The sequence below is a fragment of the Gouania willdenowi genome, chromosome 22 (genome assembly GCF_900634775.1).
Source record: "Gouania willdenowi chromosome 22, fGouWil2.1, whole genome shotgun sequence".
NCBI lineage: Eukaryota > Metazoa > Chordata > Actinopteri > Blenniiformes > Gobiesocidae > Gouania > Gouania willdenowi.
In genome coordinates, this window is record NC_041065.1 from 3,115,769 (window position 1) to 3,138,725 (window position 22,957).

General features: G+C 39.8%; 1 protein-coding gene across 1 annotated transcript; it reads left to right on the forward strand.

The window, feature by feature from the left end:
- Positions 1-773: 773 nt before the first annotated feature.
- On the forward strand, positions 774-21,790 carry LOC114456877 (uncharacterized). The gene is made up of 5 exons (XM_028438913.1): positions 774-805; positions 3,475-7,399; positions 10,874-10,976; positions 13,164-14,009; positions 20,979-21,790. Exons 2-5 carry the CDS (start codon positions 4,021-4,023, stop codon positions 21,487-21,489), a joined length of 4,839 nt encoding a protein of 1,612 aa, XP_028294714.1. The 5' UTR covers positions 774-805; positions 3,475-4,020; the 3' UTR covers positions 21,490-21,790.
- Positions 21,791-22,957: the final 1,167 nt, after the last annotated feature.

A 22,957-nucleotide genomic window follows, 5' to 3' on the forward strand; every position in this document is an offset into this window, starting at 1 on the left:
GTGCGAGTTGCTGATGATTTCCCAAGGGTAACCCCACTCAGGTCAAGCTAAAAGGGAGTGAAAGAATGAGGAGTGATGGGATAAAAAGATAAAAAAAAAAAAGAGTGCAAACCAATGAGGGACGAAAGAGGATGGAGGGAGAAGAGAGGCAGATGGAGAGGAAAGCAGAAGTTGGTCTCTTTGCTGCTCCTAAAGCCCTGAAGCTGTGGAGAGTATAAGAGATGGGAGGGAAGGAAGGATGGAGGGAAGGAAGGATGGAGAGGGTGAGAGATGGAGGGAGTCTGAATCAAGGAAACCTAGAAGGGAGAGCGAGAGAATGAGAGAGGAAGGGAGGAGGAGGAAGCTTTGCGTTGGTTGGCAGAGAGCTCTTGTAAAAAAAAAAAATCTTCCACTGACAGAAGGCATGATTCACAGCAGAGAGAGGGAGAGAGCGGGGAGGTAGAGAGAGGCAAAGGAGAAGAGGAAATCAGCAGAGATAAAGAAAGAGAGAGAGAGAGAGACAGTGGATGGACATGCAGCTGAAAGCAGCCTCAGTGAGGATCTGATCTGAAGCTAAACAAGTGGACACTCACCGTGATGGGACTGAGATCGACTCTCTGGATTGACTGATGCATCCTTTCTTCATCACTGTGACATGTTGATACGGTTCCGGCTTCTCCATTGATCGTCTGTGAGGAACTGGAGCAGGTGGCTGAGATTAAAGAACGCAGGATAAGATGCTAAAGGAACCCTAAAGCTACAAAACAAGATGGAGAGTCAACGAAACATTTTAACTGTAGGCAGCCTTTACCGGGACTTCGTGTTTGTGAGACATCTTTGAATACTTCCTCTGTAATGAGATGTGTATAGATCTGTAACTGTCAGAGGTGTCAATCATGTCAATGTCTGTTCTAGTTATCTTGAACAAAACCATCAATCAACAAATCATACATGGCCAGTTAACTTTCTTCTCATGTGATGAGCTTTAAGTGTTTACAAAGAAATCATTCAGATCTGGCAGAAAAAGGTTGTTGATGTTGTGCTTTAAAGCTCAGCATTTAGAATGACTTTGGCCTTCTGTGTAGCTCGTATTAGAAGACCAAAATGTATTAACACTTTACTTATAGTTCTATACATAACGCTGTCATTATCTGTTATTTACTAAATTATGACACCTTTGGAGCTATGTTGGCATTTTTGGGTTAGGTGGAGGGATCTAGTGTGGTTAGGTAGAGTTAGGGGTTAGGGTTAAGGAGTTTGCCGGGGGAGAGGGGGGGTATTGCCCCCCTAGTGGTCAATAGTTTTCATTACAGTTTTCCAAATTTTTTTATATAATTAACATAATATACAAATATTTTAAGAACCAAAACACCTAGTGACTAGGAAATAATAAAAACGGTAATATAAAATTCAAAGGTTCACAAAATAAAACCAAGTAAAAAAGTTTTAAAGGACCAGCAGCCGATGACATGTGACCCTCCTGCTTCCCGTAGCAGCCGAGTGCTCTGTTTACAATAGAGCGGACACCGCGGGTGTTCCATAGTCTTATTAGTCTGTTGTTTGTAGTGATGCACCGAGAAATCGAGCGACTGAAACAGAGAACGTGCAAACCCTGCGATCAGTGCACGCTTGTCTGGATATAAAGCTGTGGATTGAGCGGTGCTGTTCCAATCTACCCCCCCTCCCCACCACGGGAGTGTGCATGCTTTCAGCAAAGGCGGAATAACGTTGTTTGAAACTATTAATACCATAATCTACTTTGTTGGACTTTTAAATGTTTTTAATCCATATGGATCTTTTTATACTATCTTATCTGTTGTATAACTTAGTGATTTACAACTGACACAAAGTTTATCCCTCCATTTTAAAGTGTATCTCCCATATTAAAGCGCATGTATCGAGTGTTGTATGACATATCATGTACAACATCATAAATAATAACTGCTTAATTCTTTGAGTTACAGGGGGTGCTGAACATTTCATTCATGCATTTTGGATTGCAGTTCATGTTATGCACCTGCAGCAAAAATGAAGCAGAAAGCCTGATTTTAACATGAATTTACAACATTAAACGATGCATCGACGGCATTTTTTGTTGTCAGCATTATCAATTATGTTACTAATCGTTTTTGCATTATTGTTTATGTTTCACACATTGTGGTTGGCGCGACTTTCGAGACACACCCCCCCAACTCTGCCTATGACAGAAGGTTAGGGTAACGAATGACACTTAATGACAGCCTTCATGACACCTTATTCATGCTAATGTATAAAACTTTAAAAAGTAAAATGTTACTGAAAAAGCTTTTGATTATTAGCAAAAAGCCTTCCTGAAATAACGCATTCACTTCAGGGCTACATTTACGTAGGCCTTTTGTCGCATTGATATCTTTCAACATCATAAGTCATCATAAGTGAGATGTTTCCTGTTTCTGACCAAACTTACCTGAACAGTGAAAGACACGTGGGCTTGTTGCATCTTTACATTGAATCACTTCATTTGTAACAAATGGGTGTGTTAACATGAAAACAGAAGAAAACCTTTAACTTTTCTTGATTATAACTCATATCTATGATTTTCCAGAAAAACTGGAGATTGTTGATCATACAATAATTTAATTTTTAATCACTTCGGTCCAAAAGTGAAAATACAAACTAGATCATAAACCATTGTGTAAACTACCAACTAATTCAGGTGTAGATATCTCAGTCCCTCCAAATATGCAAATTAAATGAAATACCACAATATTTGCAGAAAACTCAGAGCTTTTATACCTGACTGCAGTCATTTCTAATCTCAATCGTTTTCTGAAATTCCGCAATTTCAAATTATTGCATACCCATCCCCAAATTAAATAAAAATTGGTCACAAAACGAAGGACTTTTAAAGTGTTTAAAGTGAAGATCATGCAGGAACTGATATATGTCATGTTTGGATGTTGTCTGTAGCTTACATACTTCAGTTAATTGTGGAAGTGCAAACTAGAGCATAATAACGTTAAAATTGCTAGTTTCAAGATCAAACTGGTCCGTATTTGGCCCCTGAGCTAAAACGAGTTTCACACCCTGTGCTATAAAAATACTCCACTAAAGTATAAGCTAACTAATCACCTCAATATATTCAGTGTTATTAATGTGATAATATCAGACTATCAAACTTTCAACATTACCAGCTAAACAAATTGAGGTATATCTCACAGTTGTTTTGTTAAACAGAAAATGTATTGCCAATAAATATTGAGAAATAATAACATGTTAGCGTACATGTATTCAAACAAAAATGTGTTATTGTACATTCAGATTATCCATAAAAGTGTCAATGTACAGAAAAAAGGGGCCGACACAGAGTGTCTATAATTACACATTGGAATCAGTTAAAATGTTCTAGTCTTTAACAGGCTATGTTCATTAAGACTGGCTTTGTACATTAGGACATTTCTCTTTTAAGCAAACTTCCATTTAAATTGCATTTGCTCTTTCCTTTGTTTTCTGCAGCCGGATCGTGGTAATCAGCACACAGAGCCAAAATGAGAAGAGACACTTTGACTGGAGTCAACCTTCCAACTACCAGAATTGCTCCTTCTGTCACTCGTTTTCTAACGGGCAATCACTCAGCTGAGACATTTAATTAGCCCTAAACAGGGAGCCAGAACGATCAACAACCAGAAACAATTCAAATGCAGTTGCTTTGAGTGGAACATTGGAAAGAGAATGAGTTGAAGTCGGTCTGCATAGACGTAAATGCTGGATTTATTTTGCTTTTTCTTTCTAAATGTGGGATTCCTTTTCACCAAAGTGATAACATCAGCATTTGACAAAGGGATGTTCTTTCATTCATTTCATACTTTGATTCCCTCATGTACGTGTTTGGAAAACTCATAATCTGCTCTAAACTACCTGGAATGCATCTTGCACATTCAGGAAATACGTTTTAAACCTTTTTCTTCTTCAATAAGTTAGAACCAAAACTTCACAATTCATCCCTCAAACTTTATCCGTGGCTCCCACGAACCCCTCCCACCGTCAGCTATTCGACCAATCATGGGCAAGCCTCTGAGCCGTCCTGGATGCTTCAGGAGAAGCTCCTGCTGCCTAGAGAAGCACCGTGCTGGAGATGGGGGACTGGGAGGCCAGGAGGGGGGCGTGGAGGGAGGATATGGAGATGGCTATGTCCCCCAACGATCAATTTATGATACCATGTGCATCAACCAACAGATCGACAACCACCATCACTCAGGAGGGTCAATAAGACGTGATTTTGGAGAAGGGAGTTGTGGTTACCCTGGCAGTGGCTCTCTAAGAGTAGGCAGGCCTCCTCCTGACATCTTTGATCCACAACCCCGTTCTTTAACGCCAAACCCCTCCTTCGTGCGACGTCTGGATGAAAGAGCCATCTACGATTCATTGAAACTTGCAGGTCAGGATGTGGATGGTGTTGGCTGTCATTCTCCAGGACATTATAACCGATCCGTTTCACCTGCTGTGTCTTCATTCTCAGCACCCGGGATATCTTCCTCTTCATCAAAGAAATATCACCATCACCATCATCACCATGGAGACAGCACAAAGAGCAGAGATGGCCGGCAATCCTGGAAGGTCCTGACGCCTCCAAAACACCTAGAATGTGTTGATCTTACCACATCTGAGCTGATAGATAGAGGAGGAGTATATCTGAACCCTGGCCACTACATTATGCCTGGGGGTCAATCCTCTTCTATAGCCTCTCCACTTATATCGCCTTTTTCTGGCTCCCCTCTCTCATCAGGATACCACACCCCGGTCTTTTTCTCCCCAGCTAAACCTCGACCAAGTCAGACTCAGAGTTTACGTTGTTCTCCTCCTCATGTCATACAGCAAAGGCATTACTCCCAAACCCAGAGCCTCAGGCTTTCCCCACCACAAGAGCTGAGACATTCACCCTACCGCTCGCCGTTGGTCCAGCTGTCTGTCAATGACCTTGAGCAAGACCTCAGGGAACGGGGAGGAGGATGGGTTCGAAATGAGCGTGAAAGGGAGTGGGAGAGGGAGAGGGAACGTGAGCTGGAACGAGGGTGGGCTCAGCGGGAGTGGGAACGGGAGCGGGAAAGAGGAAGATTGGAGAGGGAGAGAGCAAGAGAGAGAGAGAGGATGGATACATCAGGTTTAGGTACCTTTGGGTATGGGCGAGGAGTTCCTATGCGCTCAGAGAGAGACTCTGTGTTTTTGGATCCAGACCAGGGTTTAGACACAACACCACTGTTGCTCCCACAACCTTCACCTTCACCTTCGCCAAGTGGAGCTCCTAGAATGGGCACTGGTGCTGTGGGTAGGAACAGAGCAGGGTCAAAGGTAGGCCCTGAAAACATTAGTGGGGGAATGATTTCAAAATATGACAATGGCAATATGGTGTTTATTGACAATAAATCTGGGTGTGTCTCTAGGGTAGTAAGTGATATTGGGGGTGGAAACATGTCCGAAGCAGAAGTCAGAGCTGGAATGCATCAGAACCATAGAGCTGACAGCTGGACCAAACATGACAATGTATCCAGAACGAGCATTAAAAATATGCCTGAAAGAAGAATGGGATCTCAGGTGAAAACCAGACCAGGGGGGCGCGATATGGAGGGAAAAGTGCAGTCTGGAGTAGAAATGAAAGATGTTTTTGAAAACAGAGACGGACATAAAGGATCGACAAAAAGTGGAGAAAGAAACACAAGGTGTGTCTCAAAACATGAATCATTGGCAGAGGCTTTGCCTTTAAATGATGATAACAGGGTGGGGTCAGGACAAACAGTTGGTACTCAAAGTCTGTCCTTAGTTGGAATGAAAACAGATCATGGGACACAAATGGACCCAAAATTGAACTCACCACAGGTTGACAACAAAACCCAAACTGAAGTTGAAGTCGCACCTAAAGCTAAAACTGACCTTTGCCCGTCAACAGAGCCCCCTCGAGTTGAGGTTAAAAGTGAAAAAGATGTCGAGACTGTTTCTAAACCCGAGGCAGATCTCCAAACCAAGACTGAAAGTGAAATTGAGAATAAGACCATCAGTGAATCTGTTATAGATGCCAAAAAGAGCAATAACGCCCATGATTGTGCTCAAATATGTATTTCAGCTATTGAGAAGGCTGGCATTGCTACTGAAGATCAAGTTGAGGAAATTCCTTTGGATGCTAATAAAATCCAATCTGGGAATGTGGAGAAAAGTTCAAGATCCAAAAAGTCCAAATCATCTAAGTCCAGCTCCAGGAATCGACCAGGTACGGCCACGGGACTGCGATCAGGAGTACTAAGTCCTCGACCAATCAGAGGCCTTAGAGATCTAGAATTAACAAACCCAGCAGAAGGTATTGAGTCCACCTGGCCTCGCCGCGTCATGGTGAGAAAGAGGACTGTTCGTCAAGGTGGAGCTCTCCACAATCTCCCCATTCTCCCCCCACTGCCATCTGTCCTGTCTGCACTGGAGAAAAGATACGGGCCCCTGCCAACGCGCTCAGGCCACATCTCAGAGAACCCAATAACAAGTGCCATAAATGTTACAAGCATCATTGGACGATGTTCGTTTAAAGAACCCTCTCACGCAGATATCATACAGAACATCAGCTCTGTCGGCAGGGCTTCTCTAAAAGAACAAAACCTGGAGCACTGGAGGGTTAGCAGAGAGCAGGAAGAATACAGGAGGTCACGGAGCAAAGAAAAGCAAGCAGAAGAAAACAGAGAAACACAGGAGAAAGTGGAGATCAAAGAAAAGGAAGAGAAAACAAAAGAAAGCGGTGAAACAAAAAAGGAGGAGAAATCGATTAAAGAGAAAAAGAAGATTATTGTTGATGTGGGACTTGTGAAAACGAGTCCTGGAGGAAATCTGGAAAGGAAAGTTAAAGATGAAGTCATCGAAGGTGGTTGCATTGATAGAGAAAAGAAGGAAGTAGAAGAAGTAGAAGTAATTGATGTGAGGATTAATGTCGCAATGCAGGAACATCATGGGTATGGTTTGCAGGAGGTGGCTGTTGAACTACACAGAGCTGAAGATGAGGAGGAGGAAGATGAAGTAGCAGATGAGAGGGGGGTTGAGGGGTGGGATTCTGTCCTTGAGATGGTAAACACCTTGTGGGACGATGATGACTGGGAGAAAGGCGGGGCCGAAGGGGGAGGAGATACGGATTTCCTCTCAGGCTCCCTGCAGCGTTGGCCTCTCCTGAGACCACCGGTGGGCTTTGGGGGCTCCCACCCCCCATCCTCAGCAGCCTCAGAGCTCAGCCTGACAGAGTTAGAAAAGAGAGCGAAGGAGCTGGACACTGACCTCGAGCACCTCGACCTATCTCAGCCTCTTAGGGACTCCCAAGATGTTTATCCAACACTTTTAGAGCCACCAAGGGAACGAGCGGACATGTACCAGACCCACCCTGGACCGCAGAGAGACAAAGCCGCCCATCTGTCAGGTACGCACACTCTACTGTACTTTACCTGCATTTCATCAGATATCACATCACTTCATCAACCCATAAGTACACATTGAATCCACCTTAGCCTGAGGGAAGTCATTGTATTCCACATTCACAAACTGATGCAAATATACTCTAATGGTGACACTGTGGCACATTAAGAAAAACATTAGGAGCAACTTGTGGTTTGTGTTTAGCCCAAAGATGAATGCATTAAACCAACAAACACTGATTATGAACAGATAACTTCACCACCAGTGTGGCCACCTTGTACAGCATAGAAATGAGCAAAATTTTTCTCATCTATAATCCTAAACTAACAGATATTTACACTTTTTGTAAATGTTGACATGTTTTTACAGTTAGACATGATCATTAGTTCTCGCTATGATTTCATCATTATCTGCTTAATAAGGCGGCGTCATTGAAGGCTAATTTCCTTCTTAATGAACAAAATGAAAAGGGTTGTAAATTACTGCCAGCCATGAGAAACTAACGTAATGATCTGTCTCTGGGCATAAACATTGATTTTCTAATTAGTCAAAGGGCAGTACTGTATTGCTGTATGATGACCCGAGGATGGGTTGATAAAGAAGGAACACTGTGTCTCCGACAGGATGTCATTTGGTCTTTTTTGTGAGAATACTGTTCCTTTTTTAAAATTGTTATTATGAATGTGTAATTTCTTAGTGGACGACTCACCCCCCATAAGTAGTTTGAGTTGACCAATCAGGGTACCTCAGGGTGCAGACTACTACAAAGGACAATCCTGCATTATTCTGGGGTTGTTGTTAGTTTGATAGTTATTGATTAATTTTGATTTTGAGGAGAGACACAGACTCCGAGTTGTTATACTGATGGCAAAACTGACAATTCTGAGGCTTTTGATGACTCTAGAATGCTGTTTAGAGTTGAGAATTCATTTAGATTGGATCCATAATTTCAGCATTCTCACTGGAAAAAGTGAGGGGTTAAACTACAGGTTATACTGACTTAGAGGGAGTAATACTGAATCTAATTAGGGTTATACTGACTCTACACGACCCCTCAGAGTAAGTTTTACCCTCACAATCTCACAACAATTTCAGCATATAGAATTTTCATTTGAAATACAGTTTTTCTAGTTAGATTTATTTTGCGTCTTTTAAAACTGCCCCTACAGTAGGAGACTAGCCAAATAGCTAAATGTATGATATCAACGCCACTCCCATCATGTTGATAATTGAATTATGTCTGAAATGTGCCTGAGTGGCCTTGGGTTAGAGAGATGTTTGCGGATTCCATTTTCTCACATTGATCTCACGGTCGGGGACTGGACTGGGTGGGTGTCCAGTGCCGGCCCGAGCCTCTCTGGGGCCCTAGGCCAGATTTTCTTTTTGCGCCCCCTTCAATGGATAAAAGGAAAAACATAAGCAAAACTACTTTTTTGACATTTTATTGAATTTTGCTAAAAGGGTTTCACATACACATATAAAAGACCACAAACAAGTAAATAAAGGCCAATTTAAATATATTAGTAACAGGTTCAAAATACATATTATTAATGTTACTGGAGTAAAGCATTCCACAAAAAGATAAATAGATAGTGGTAGGTTGGCTCATCAAGTATTCTTATTTAAATACTTAGAACTAAAATGTTTTAATATTGACATTCACATTTTGTGAAAAGATACAAAACTTACAGATCAATTTAAATTTGCAGTTTGCAGAGGTATTGCACAAAGAAACTATTTAGTAAAAATAGTGTCATTTTCTGGTGGTGCTTTATTAAGCAGCTTTAACCAGCACAAGCTAAAAAACAAGCCCCATCCATTCTATGGGAGAGATTTGTCTGAAAAATATTCACAAATAGATCCACAATTTTCATGTTTTATCATGTATGTGTGAGTATTTATCATGAAGTATCGTGTAAATCTTCAATCGTGCTTGTGAATCATGTAAAGTGCGTTTTTGGATCGACATTTATTTTTGAGACAAACGTAACACAGCTCACCAAAATCACTGCAGCCTTCCTTTATCTGCTGCTGATCATATTACAACACTTGGTTGTACTATGATCTCTGATCCTAACAGTATAAAATACAGGACAATGCAGAATGCGCTGTGGTCAAAACGCATGCAAAGCTGCACCTGAAGTCACCAAAATAAGGGCAATGTATAATATGTTATGTCTTCATTTATTCTGACAACTGTTTTCTCTGGAAATTTACTTTGATCTCCTGACATGTTTCGACTCTCAACTGCCAGTCTTCTTCAAAAGCTCCTGCGGATCGCTTTGATGTGTCTTTGACTTCTGTGTAATATAGGTTTGAAAATATTATTACGCGGAAGTCAATGATACAAATTAAAGAGGTCATTGTACATTTCCTGAGAAAATAAATGTCTGACTAAATGAAACCTGAACATTTTATTCAAAAAGAAGACAAAAATAACTTGTTGGAATTAAGGTCAATGTATCATGGAACACTCCGGTTGAACGACACGAGACAGAGCAGAACGCATTTAAATGTATGCGTTATAAACGCAACAATAAACAGATAAACAGGTCAGTGTTCCTAACGAAGGAGAACAAGAAGGTTGGACTCTGGATTTGTCATAGACACATTTTTTAGCTACAGTTAACAGAGAAGAGATAAAACTGTAAAACATGAATTAAATCAAAGTTGCTGCAGTTTACAGTGAGTTACAGTATGAGAGGAATCAATATAGTGGATGTGAATTTGTTTTTACACATTATGACGTTTTGGTGATGTAGTTACTTGAAATACAATCTGAAGTGTTTTATTTTGAAAAGTAACCCGATATTTTATTGCGGAAAACGTGCTTAATTTCCTGTTTAGCTTCATTTGCTCTGTGCTGATTGATGCATCGTACTCCGGTGTCCACCAGAAATGGAAGCTCTGCCTATATCTGGTGGTGGGCACTGGACTACCACAGCTGGGAAGGAGCAAACACGCAGCGCAGCGGACCTGGTGGAAATTAATACATAGACTAAAGTTGAAACCTATCAGGGCGGAGACGTAACACAACGGAAATTGGGGGTAAAGCATTTAAAAAGATGAAAATCAATAAAATAAGCTAACTTGCAACATAAAAGTAAATGTTATGTGTGAAATCAAGTTTGTGGATATGTGTGTGCCATATTACTAATAGAGCCATAAAATGTATCAAATAGGTGAATTAAATGAGTTTATGAAGATGGGTGGACTGTAGCTTTCTCAGATTTATGAAGGCTTTTAAAGCACAATGCACAGTAATTACTGCATCTAGAAAATGTCAAGCTTTAAAGGAATGAGTCTGTTACTTAAGTGCCTGGTTTGCGAGTGCACGGAGAGCCAGCAGTTGTTTAATGAGGCTTTAATCATTTCTGCCACTAAGAAAGAAAGCTTTCACAAGCAGTAACCGACTCTGCATCCTAAATGAAGTCTATAAAAGATGAAACCTAAATCTATGATGTGCTCTACTCTGCAGGCCTAGGCAGTCGGTCCCAGGTCAGTTTGGAGCTCAATGCTTTGGCCTCATCTACCACAGATGCTGATAAATCCTCTGCTGAGACGTCCACACTAGGTACTAGGTAAGCCATACTTTTCATATATTCAATCATTTAAGTAAGAAATTCTCCCAAAATGCTTTACTTCACCATGCTCCTGCATTCTTATGTATATATGTATATACAGTAATTCTCCTCACTTCTCCTTTTCCTTTCTTCTTCTTCTTCTTCTTCATGATTCTGGTATATTGATGAAGTGTAATAAAACAATATTAGCATCACGTTAGGAGTTGTGAGTAAATACTGTATATACAGTAATGATTACACAAAATTAATTTCACTAAAAATCACTTAAGAAAGACTGATCAAAGTAATTCAAAATTCTCACAAGATTGAAAATGATCTATTTGTACTTAATAGTAATAATAAACATCATCGTGTTTGGAATTATATATGAAATATGACATATTTAGAAGGAGAATGAGGACACTGCTCAAAGTATTCCAATGTTTGGGAAATCCACCATGTTTTATTCCACTTCCATACAGATGATAGTTTTACTGTAAGGAAATATTATTTCTGAACATTTCAGGACATGTTGACATGTAGCAGTGAAAACATGACCTGACACTTATTATTAGCTAACAATTGGCCTTTGAAGTCATGACATCTATAATGTCCTTAAATGTGTTCATTTTCAAAGCGTCAAATTTCAATAACTTTTTACATGTGAAGAAATATCCAAATTGTGGGGTTGTTCTTCCAAAAAAATTACATTATATCATTACATGATTTTTGTGTGACTTTCATAAGAAAATGGCTCTCATTAATCAAAGATAACCACAAGTTCAGTTGTATTAAAGAAAAGTGAGTGATTGAAAACCAGTGGGACTCTGATGATGAAAATGTGTGATATGGGAGCAAAACTATAACCGCGTCATAGAAATATTTTAATGAAATGTTTCATTTCACTGCCAAATTATCCTCAACTTTTGCACGAAGTCCCGTGCAGCCGTGTGATTACGTAGCGTGTGATTACCGTATGTGTCCGTCTGCTACACGTGGGAGACATTCAGTCAACTGTGATGTCGGCCCCTAAGCTGTGTGTCGGGCGAGGCCCGGGTCTTCTTTTTCGGCCCGTAAAGCTCTACTGTGTGCATCCTCCACTTTGTAACTGATCTGAGCCGTCACGACAATGAGTTTCCCCACTGCACTATCAATAAAACTACTCTATAATCACAGTCCAATATAAACAGTGTGCTTCATAATCTAAACAAAAACAATCAACTAAATAGTCAGTCTTTTGAATATACTGTTATTTCTTACTTATACAGTGTGTGTGGGTATTTATTTTTCGAGACCCAAGCATAAGTAACTCTCTAACTACATTCATCGTCACCCTTCAGCAATTCAACAAATTACTTTGGCTTTAAAGTAAGGCTGAAACAAAGATAAAATTAAAAAAAAAAACTTTAGCTTTGCTTCACAAAATTTGGCCCTCTGAGGGTTAAAGGTAGGGTAGGTAATTTCCTCCAGATACACTTTTTAAGTTTATGGTTGAAATTGTCTTTATGTCTTGACAGAAATTAAGATCTTACGTGTTCTGAAAAAGGAATGAAGAAAATCCATCATCTGTAGCAGCTGTAAATATGTAATAACTTCAACCAATGAAAAAAGACCGTTAGTTTTTTATTACCCAATCACGTCTCCCTGCTCGTTCTCGACCCCTCGCATGCATTGTGCCCACACTCAGAGATAGAGTTCAAACTGTGTTTTTTGTTACGTTTTTTACAGATATAACGATAAAGCTTACTTTGTTTACTTACCGCTGAATGAGGCATGAGATGACGTAGTTGCCACACAATACAAGCGATGAGCTTAGGTCCGCTATTGGAGCGCCGGTGCTCGTGCATGTGAGTGAGGGGCGTGGCTTTAGAGGGAGCACAGAGGAGAGGGGGCTGATAAAAGCACAGCACATTAAACATCATACTAGTTTTTGAAATTTACCATCCATGCCTTTTAGTTTCAACATTTTCTACAACACTAGCACCACACGATCCCCCTACGCTGTTAAAATGTCCTGGTGTGAACTCTTGTGAGAAGTCCCTACAGAAAAGTATCGGTATGACTTGAATCAAAGTGTTTAACAGAAAGGAGCAATAAATGAAAGTGTAGCAATAGTAATGTGTCACTTTTTCCTCTGAAAACGTTGTGATTAAAACCAAATCAACTTCTAATTAGGAGAATTCTATTTTCCCTGCTTTATTCCAGCTCAACTAAAGAGGACAGCTCTCCTGACTCCAACCTGACACTCGAGTCCGACTCCAGCGGCGTCTTTCTGTCCTTGTCCAACCAAAGCCAAGAGGAGACGGGCTCTGACAGCGACCAGCCAATCAGTGGTTCCGACCTGGGCAGCAGCAACACGTCGTTGGAGAAGGACGGAGATGATGATGGTTTGAAGGAATGGGGGAGGGAGGAGAGCGCAGAGCTGCAGTGGTGCTACCCAAGTCTTCTCAACACATCCCAACAAGACGTGGAAGGAGTTGGCGAGAGAAACGATGAACACCTGGAGGGAGATGAGAACATAAGTAGAGATGATAAAATTGGAAAAGTCTCCATTATCAAGACCCAAAAAGAACATTCCGTTATCAGGAGCTCTGTGACCCAAAAAGCTGTGAAAAGTGTGGAAACGGCGCCGAGGAAAAAAGTAACCCTGATGGGATTAGACTCGCCCCTACTCTCCAAAAAACACCTTTTAGATCCCTATCAGAAACCAATCCGAACATCAGGTCTGGACTGTGGAGACATAGACCCGTTTGTCCAATCAGATAGCTTTGTTTACCTCGCAGTATCTGCAAGATCGCCCTCCAAGGGCCATGCCCCGCCCACTGCAGGTCAAATGTCCCCCCATGGTACCAAACTGGACACGATGCTAACAGGACAGGAACGTACAGAACATGTGGAACAGCCCAATGTAGAACCAGACACCAAAGTGGCTCACCTGGTCCCACAGAAACCAGAAGAAGGAGACTTCCTGTGCACGGACAGCTTCGTCTACCTGGCTGCACCAGCCTGCCTCCTGCTGGACCCCACAGGGAAAACATCCTACAGCGGAAAGTGAGTACACGTTATTACCATTCTCCATCACAACAAACCTAGTAGTGCAGCTCAGAACAAGGCAAGTGGTGGCTGCATGGAGACCCCCAAAGTAAATATACAAAATGCTTCCAGAAATAAATAATGACAGAAAACTAGACAAAATGACAACAAATATACACAAAAATTACTGCGAAAACTTAATACGAAAACCAAAATGACACTTAAACACACAAAACAAATCGAGAACGCACACAAAATGTCTTTAAAACACACAAAAGGACAACAACAAAAATAGGCAAAATAACAAGAAAAATGACCACATAAACAAACAAAATCAAAATGGATCTTTTCTGTATTAATGCTCAGATTTGGTCAATATTCTGAATGCTCACATTCATTCTGATAACGTGGCCTTAACATTTAGCTGAAGGACTTTTATGATATTTAAGGAAAACTAAACAATGATTGGACTTAAAATCATACAAATAGTTAACATTTCATTTATGATGGTGTAGTGCAGAAACTATTGGTCCAGGATACAAATAAACACAGAAAAACACACAAAACAAGATCACTCAGAGAGCTACACCTCCTCCAAGCTCCAAATTCTGTCAGTGTTCTAGATATTGTCAGTTTTAACGATCAGTGATCCTGATCATGGATCATTCAAATTTTCATGACTTTCTATCCCCATTAATAACCATACAGTAGGTCACAATGTATGGACACCGCCATTTTTCAAATGACTACTGTTAGTTCTCGTTAGATCAGAATACAGTTTGGTATGAATACTCTATGAATGAATATGATGAGACGCTCTGAGCCCTTCTTTTGAAATGGGGCTCGGGGGCCCACCCCCCATTTTCAGTAAATTTATGGGAACATAGTCATGTGATATATCGTTTCAAAGGTAATTCGACGTAAATTACAATTATGCCTCACAGAATTTGATTAGGGGCCCGGGGGGCCCGTAAGCCCACCCCCCCTTTTTTCAGCAATTTCATGAAAGTAATTTTCTCATTTATTTGTGAGTCAAATATTGCGACAGCTGGTGGTACTGAATCATTGACACATGCCAATATATGAATGGGGCCCATTACGCCGCCCCTTTTTTCAAATGACTACTCCTCTCTTATTGCTCGTTGAATCGGGCTGTAATTTGACATTTATATTCTATGAGCGGATGTCAAGAGCCTCTCGGAGACCTTTTTGAAAGGGGGGAGACGGGGGACAACCCCCTTTTTCGGTATTTTCTAAATTTATCGAAACATACGTAGTCGTCATATGTCGTTTCAAAGGCAAGCCAACGTGGTACGTGCTATTCGGCGCGGAGACGTTCCGCAAGCCCGGCCGTAGTTCATCAGAAAACCAGATAAAATCTGGATCCAATCCGGATGAACCTTGGTGAGGAAATGGAGGAACTCACCTGACATAAGATCAGTTTATGACAAACCGAGATGTGATTTTTTCCAATTTCTCCAATAATGAGAGATTTTAAATTTTTTCCAAACTGATCCAGAATCAGTATATTGATCCAGATCTCGTCTAAAGTTGAATGTAATCTTCCATGGTCAAAGCCAAGGTCTGTTTTTGGTTTAAATTAATCAACATCCATTAAGTACTTTTGAATTAATTCTGCTGACAAACAAACAAATAAATTAAAATATGACCTCCTTGGATGACACAAAAATGTATAAATGAAAACAAAAATACACAAAATGGCTCCAAAAACGCAAAATCATACAAAATGAGAAAAAATATACAAAATGGCAACTAAAAAACACAAAAACAAAACTGATAAATCCTTTATTGTTTCCTTCTTTTACTTATGACTGCATTTGAAAAGTAACTTCACGACTTATTACTTTACTTTTCCATTTCTTAATTTACTGTGTAGATACATCAACGAACATCACGCAGCCAGTCTGCTTAGTGTTTATGGATTGATTGATGTTACAACCTCAAACAAATAAAAATGTACAATAAGTACCAAGTAAATATTCATAAATATGAATATAAAAAGTATGAAATATTTGAATAAACAATTAGAATGTTATAAAATGACAGTGAACAGTGTGAGTGTAAACACAGAAGGTTCTTGTTATTTAGTCTGACGTTCAGTTGGAATGAACCACCTGTTTATTATAGACATGTATTTATGATGATTGGTTTCTTCTTATACCAATAGAGTGGCTCTGTTATTACTGTAAGTAGCACTTTATGCAGCATCAGACTGCTCTGCACTACTGTAACATATCATAGTTATAGTTATATATATTTATTTTCTCACTGTAAATACTTGTTGTAATGTTGTTGTCCTGTCTTTATGATTTATATATTGTACATTATCATGTTTTTGTGTTTGTAAACGACTCAGCCAATCAGAACGTGCTGCTACTCCCACTGCGATTAACAAAGATTCTCGTGTTTCCATCTACACATAGACTCACCTCTTCACTGCTCCACGTCTGCATATCTTTTATGGTTTCATTGATACAGTAACTGATCCAGTTCAGTCACTAGACCAGTGATGAAGGCTCTACACTTCATCCTCCTAACACCAGCTAAATGTGTGTCTACTAGAAATATTGGTAACACCAGAACGCACATTCCTGTAGTATAGTAACGTAATGTAGTTACCAATATTATAAGTGCAGAGCATTATTTCACTTTGTGACTTTATAAGGCAACACTGCCTGAGGGACCTCTGGTCTGTCTGTACTGACTGTAGATACAGTATGGCTAACATCTCATGCAGGCTAATCCTTGTTGTCAGTCGGGGTTTTCCCACAGCAGACCTTTGTTGTGTTCCTACACAGGAAGAATTGTCAATTTAAATAATCTTAATGTCTGTGTTCTGAAGGCTGCATTCATTCAGATTAAACCTGTGCCAATGAAGTGACCCAATCTTAACATTCTGGTCCTGTACTACAAAGCTCTTATCACGCTAACTTCCTGGATTTATTTGGAGTGTGTTGACAGCTGAAAGAATGGATAGATGCACACCTTTCATTCACTGATGACGTGCGTCTCTGAAGGTACATTTATTTATGATTAATTCATGTATGTATATATATATTTATAAATATGTTGTGGTGACGCAAAGAGCCTCAGTCCTGTAAAATATCCAGGTTGTATAAAAAACAAATATTGCCCACATTATGATGTAGCAATTTTGTTGTTGCTAGCGCCGTTGAGCGTAGGGTCCTCCAACGTTGTCATTTTGCTCCCGTACAGAACGATGGCGCCGCCTACGCTTTGTTTTCAACAACATATGGGGATTTTCTGTTGTTTTTTTTCCTTTTTTAATCGAAACCATTGTAATAATTGTTGCACACTTTTTTTTTATCTGAATAATCCAGCCGATCTGCTCGGATGCTCCCGTCTTTACCCGAGGACCCCTGCCGGTACTTAGCTGCCCCCGATGCTGCCTGTGTGCATCATCCGCGTAATTACCGTCCAATATAAACAGTCTAGCTTCAACCGGGACGTAGCGTGTTGCGACACATGTTCATATCTCACAATGGATCATTCTACATGTGTGACGTCTGGTTGAAACGTGTTTGGTCTTAAACAGACATCGGCTTCATTCAGGTTCCACAGGTTCAGGCCTTGTTCTCTCAGGTCAGATCTTCTTTTTTTGGCCCGATTAAAGCTCTACTGTGTGTGTGTGTGTGTGTGTGTGTGTGTGTGTGTGTGTGTGTGTGTGTGTGTGTGTGTGTGTGTGTGTGTGTGTGTGTGTGTGTGTGTGTGTGTGTGTGTGTGTGTGTGTGTGTGTGTGTGTGTGTGTGTGTGTGTGTGTGTATGGGGGGTGAATCCATTATTCTAAATTCATGTGCACCAATCCAACGAACACGTAAACGAACGTGCACCCTGTGCCTGCACGTCTCATCTACATTTTCCATTGTCACGGGCAAAATGTCGGCATTAACACTGGTCCATTATCTGCCTGTGTTCTTTTCTTCCTGATTTTTCTGCAGTTGTTTTTGGTCTGAGCTTTGGATTTTAATTTTTCATATTTGTAGAATTATTCCTCACTTGTGACGTAAGTTGCTCCACGGTTTCTCTGCATTTGAGATGGTTCTGACCCGTTCCATGTGAGTGCATGAGTCTGAAATCACAGGAGTTAAGTGAACATGTTTATATCAGAATCACAGAATTCCTTTATTAATCCCAGGGGGAAAATTGCTTTTGTTACAGCCAGAGAAAAAAAATCACAAATAAAAGAATAAAACGTTTAACAAAGACGAAAGAAAGAATAAACGTTAAATAAGTGTATAATTAAGTAAAACACTGTTAAAAAAATAGGGATCAGATACACACACATTACAGTATTAGAAAATAAAGTAGGATAGATAATACTAATAATAATAATGTACAAATTACATACAACTATGATACAGATATTTACAAAAATAATACAAATATAGAATTATGATTTAGATACATCATTTATATCCTGCTTCATAGTACAGGGGCTCTGTAACAGAGAATGTTTGGATAGTGAAACTAACGCAGAGATATCAGGATATATTCATTCAGCTACAGGCCCTTAGATATACTGTATATTAGTCTAACACATTTTCACTAAACTACCATCAGAATTGGTTTATAATTGTATTGTCAAATTCCCATATTCCACTGAAGCTTGATTGTATTGAACACGAAGCTTATAGATGGTGGTTATCTGGTTATTGTCCATTGATGACACAATATTTGTTGGACAAGTGTCATCCTGGACAATCTGTGCGCTCCTTATTTAATACACAGAAGGCTGTGAGACTCTGTGTGTCCTCACACGTTTTAAAGCAGAATGACTTATCTCTGAGAGTCTGTCCGAGCTTCTTATATGTAAATATGTAACAATTCCTCACTTTTTTTTCTAAAGATTACCGATCACTTTAGAGCAGAGATATGTGACTTTTCATCACCGTGAGAGACACAAACGTGTGATTTTATCTGATCTGAGGGTCACATGATCAACATTCATGTCAGCATTAGAACAATGAACAATCTGAGCATTATTGTTGTCATTCATAGTGTGTTTTTGGTGTCATTTTGTGTATTTTGGTTTGTTTTATTATTCTGTATATTTCTCTGTTACACTTTGTGTGTTTTTGTTGTTGTTTTAGATTTATTATCATATTGCTTTATTCAGTTTAGCAGTCCAACAGGCCATACATGTACATACACTGTACATTTACAACAGCAAAGACAATAATAAAGTCAGTACACTGACAGAGATGCTCATTTCCACGTCAGTATTTAGGCAACATGTAGTTCAGCGTCCAACAGGCATTAAAATAAACTCACAGTATGTGGTCATGTTGGGAAATCATTCCTTTAGCCTTTTTAACCACAACCTGTTTCTCCCAAAATGAATGAACTCATTTTATCAATGCTGTAGAGACAGACCATCAAACCAACAAACAAAAGAAAATCACAAAAGATTTTCAATAAAGGACTTGTAAAAAAAACTACACAGCTTTTGTCACAGGCATTAAGGGTCTGTACTACGAAGTTGGATCAATATATCCAGGATATTTCTTCTTTAGCTTCACCTAAGCAAACATTCTCTGTCAGAGAGCAGCTGTACTACGAAGCAGGATATAAATACGTTCACTTAACCCAGGGGATTTCAGTGTGCGCTCCAGTGACAGGTGGAGATTGCAGCGTCAGACCAATCACAGTCACAGAGAAACTGTGCAGAGCAACTTCCGTCACAAGTGAGGAAGAATTCTCTCAAATCAAAAACGAAAGGAACATAGGCAGATGGGTTTCTATTACAGATTTTCTCTAAATAAAAGTGGTTTCTAAATGTAACGTGTGTAATGTGACCAGGTACGTCACGTTTTGTCGTGTGTATTTGCACAAAAAGTGTTCCCATAGCGACATATTTCAATATGGAAACGCCTGAAATACCTCTTTATGGAAGCGTAGAAACGTTTGAGCGATATTTGAGTACTTGTTCAAAATTCAGTTGTTTCCATGACCAGTTTCTTTTGCGCTATTTAGATTTTGTGAATTTCCAAGTGTAATGGAAACACAGCCACTGTTAATGCATAAAAGCGTGAGATTATCCAATATGAATCCATGGGATGATAAACAGACAGCGCTCTGATCAGTTCCACTTTATTACAGCACAGACGTGTTTCTATTCAGGTAGTCCTCCATTTATCACACACACACACACACACACACTGTTTCACTGTAGTATGTTCCTGATGATGCTCACAGCCTCACTATAGAGTATGAATGAGTGAATGAGTTGACGGTCTCTCTCCACAGGCTTCATCAGCTGACTGTAGATCAGTCCGTCAGATATAAATCTATAAGTTTCCATTAATATCCATTAATAATCTTTCTTTCCTAAACTCAGATGTCACAACCAGGATCTTTTTACATGAGAACTGATTGGTCAGGAGGCGGGGCTTTAGTACTCGCTCAAATCTTATCCACTTCATAACCTGGTCCAGACCAGTTTAGGTGTTCAGCCTAAGTTACCATGGTGATTTAGCCCAGTAGACGTTAGCCAGTGTCGTAGTACAGCACACACCGAATAAATCCTGAAAGTTATCATGATTAGAGGAAATCTAGCTTTGTAGTACAGGCCCTAAAAAACAGTTTTTGTGTGTTGTTGGTAATAGTTAGTATTTTTCTCTCTCAGTGTGTGTTTTTGGTGTCGTTTTGTTGTTTTTTGTTTGGTTTTGTATGTTTTTCTGTTATTTTGGTGTAATTTGTTGTGATCCTGTGTATTTTTCTGTCATTTTGTGTGTTTTTGGAGTCAATTTGTGCGATGGCTACATGTGACGTGTGGGTTGCCAGTGGCACATGTCGGCTGTAGATATGAAACCCCCAATGGGAGATGGGGGGGTGTGATCTCATTGACTTTCTGCATTCTGATTGCATTAAACACAAGCTGTAATAAGATGATTTGGATTGCTTTGATGACTCTTCTACTTCTCACCCAATGAATGTGTTTTCCAGAGAATCAGACTCAGAGAGTTCAGGCTCTGGACCCGTGGACGTGTCCGTCCTCGGCTGTGGCTCAGTGGTGGAGGACAGTGACTGGGATTCCGATCTATCTGACTCTGATCCCACTCGATCCTCCAGATGTGCCGGCGTGGGCCGACAGAGGCGCCTGCCCACCGACCCTGACTGGGACACGTCGGAGGACACTCCAGGACCTGGAGAGCAGAGCGATCCATTCACCGATGAAGGCACGAGCCACGACGCAGAGACGGTTACCATGGAAACTACCATGGAAACCCAAGCATCCACTTCAGCAGAGAAGCCAGCAATAGGAGAGCAGCACTCGACCAAGAAGGTGACGTGGCAGTTTAAACCGGCTCAGAGGTCGGTTTGCACAGGAAGCAGAAAAGAAAAGGAAGTCCCGCCTTCATCTCAAAGCTTCACCGAGGTGGGTGCGAGGAAGACCTGTAGGCGTTCCTCCTCATCTTCATCGCAGTCGTCACCTTCATCATCGTCATCTGGTTAAACCGGCAGAGAAGATCATTTTTTGGGGGAAGATTTTCAGGAGTTTTAAAAAGATTGAAACTCTTTTAAAGTTTGTGTAAAAAAAAACCTGAAGCTTGAACATTTCTTCCATTTTCGCTGCTGCCATCGCCTCCTCTGACTGTGAACATCAACTTTCTGTAGATTACACCTCACAATACTATACACAACACCAGGGTTGGAGTCAATTACATTTTTCACTTTTTTAATTATAACTCAATTACCTTAACAGTGACCTGCATTTTTTTCCAATTACAATTACAATTAAAATTGCAATTATTATTTTCCCCCTGAATGTCAATAACAATTACAAATACTGAGCATTTAATAAATAAGCCCAGAAACATAACTTTCCTCTTGTGTTAGCTTTGTGTTAGCATCTCTCAGGTTAGCTTTGACCCATGTTTTAAATCAGCTGTAAAATACATGAATAAATATAATCTATCATCTAATTAGTTTCCCATCTATTGGTTACCTTGTTAGTTTTTATTATCCATGAAAATATTGGTATTAATATTTTTGGTGTCACTATACCCTTGGATTTTGTATTTTTTTTAATGGTAAAATGATCATAAAAAGAAGTGACAGGTATTGTTGAAACACATTTTAATATTTGTTGACTATGTATGTGTAAGCCATAGAACTGTAACAGGGTTCAATTATCACCTACATTTTTTGTAGAATTTCCATGAAATTCCATAGAATTACAATTGCAAGATTTCATTTACGATTAAAACAGCAACAGATTTTTACAATTACAATTGTAATTACGACATAATTGTAATTAATTATCAATTATGCGATGACATTTATAATTGACTCCAATCCTGGACCACACAACGCTACAGTATATACCGGTTGAATGAAGGTGCGCTAACACTCAACAGGTTGGATGTAGAAAACCATTTCAAAAGGATAATATTGTTTGATTTTTCATTGCTGTTCTTCCAAATATGATTTGAATTGTGGAGTAAACACTTAGAAACAGTCAACCGTTGTCATTTTAAAGGTGAACTAAGTGTTTTTAAAACGACATGAAGGACTTTGTTCAAAGGGAAGTGCAGCTCATACATCGTGTTTATTCCACAGAATGTTTATAACTTTGAGTTAAACAGTGAGAGACTTCTACCATGCAATGGGAGCACACAGTGTAAATAGTTTATTTATTTGAAATGTTTTATCATTGGATTAAATAGTGAATGTACTGACTGAGCAATATGCTTACAGATTTATGCTATACTCTGTGTTTTATATGCGTGTACTTGTACAAGAATAGCAGGGTTGACTTTATTGATAATGAATGTGAAGGCTCCCATTCAGGGTGCTTTACTGGTACGTGACATTTCATGGTCATCAGGTTGTTTAGAACAAGTGCCATAGACAGAAGACCCTGGATGAGATGATTGACGGCTTCTGATGTCACAAAGTTTTGTTTGAGTTTCCAACGTGCA

Coding starts and splice junctions, on each gene's coding strand:
- LOC114456877 (XM_028438913.1), top strand. CDS start 4,021: ATGGGCAAGCCTCTGAGCCGTCCTGGATGCTTCAGGAGAAGCTCCTGC. Junction 7,400..10,873: donor CAAAGCCGCCCATCTGTCAG/GTACGCACACTC, acceptor TCTACTCTGCAG/GCCTAGGCAGTCGGTCCCAG. Junction 14,010..20,978: donor AAAACATCCTACAGCGGAAA/GTGAGTACACGT, acceptor TGTGTTTTCCAG/AGAATCAGACTCAGAGAGTT.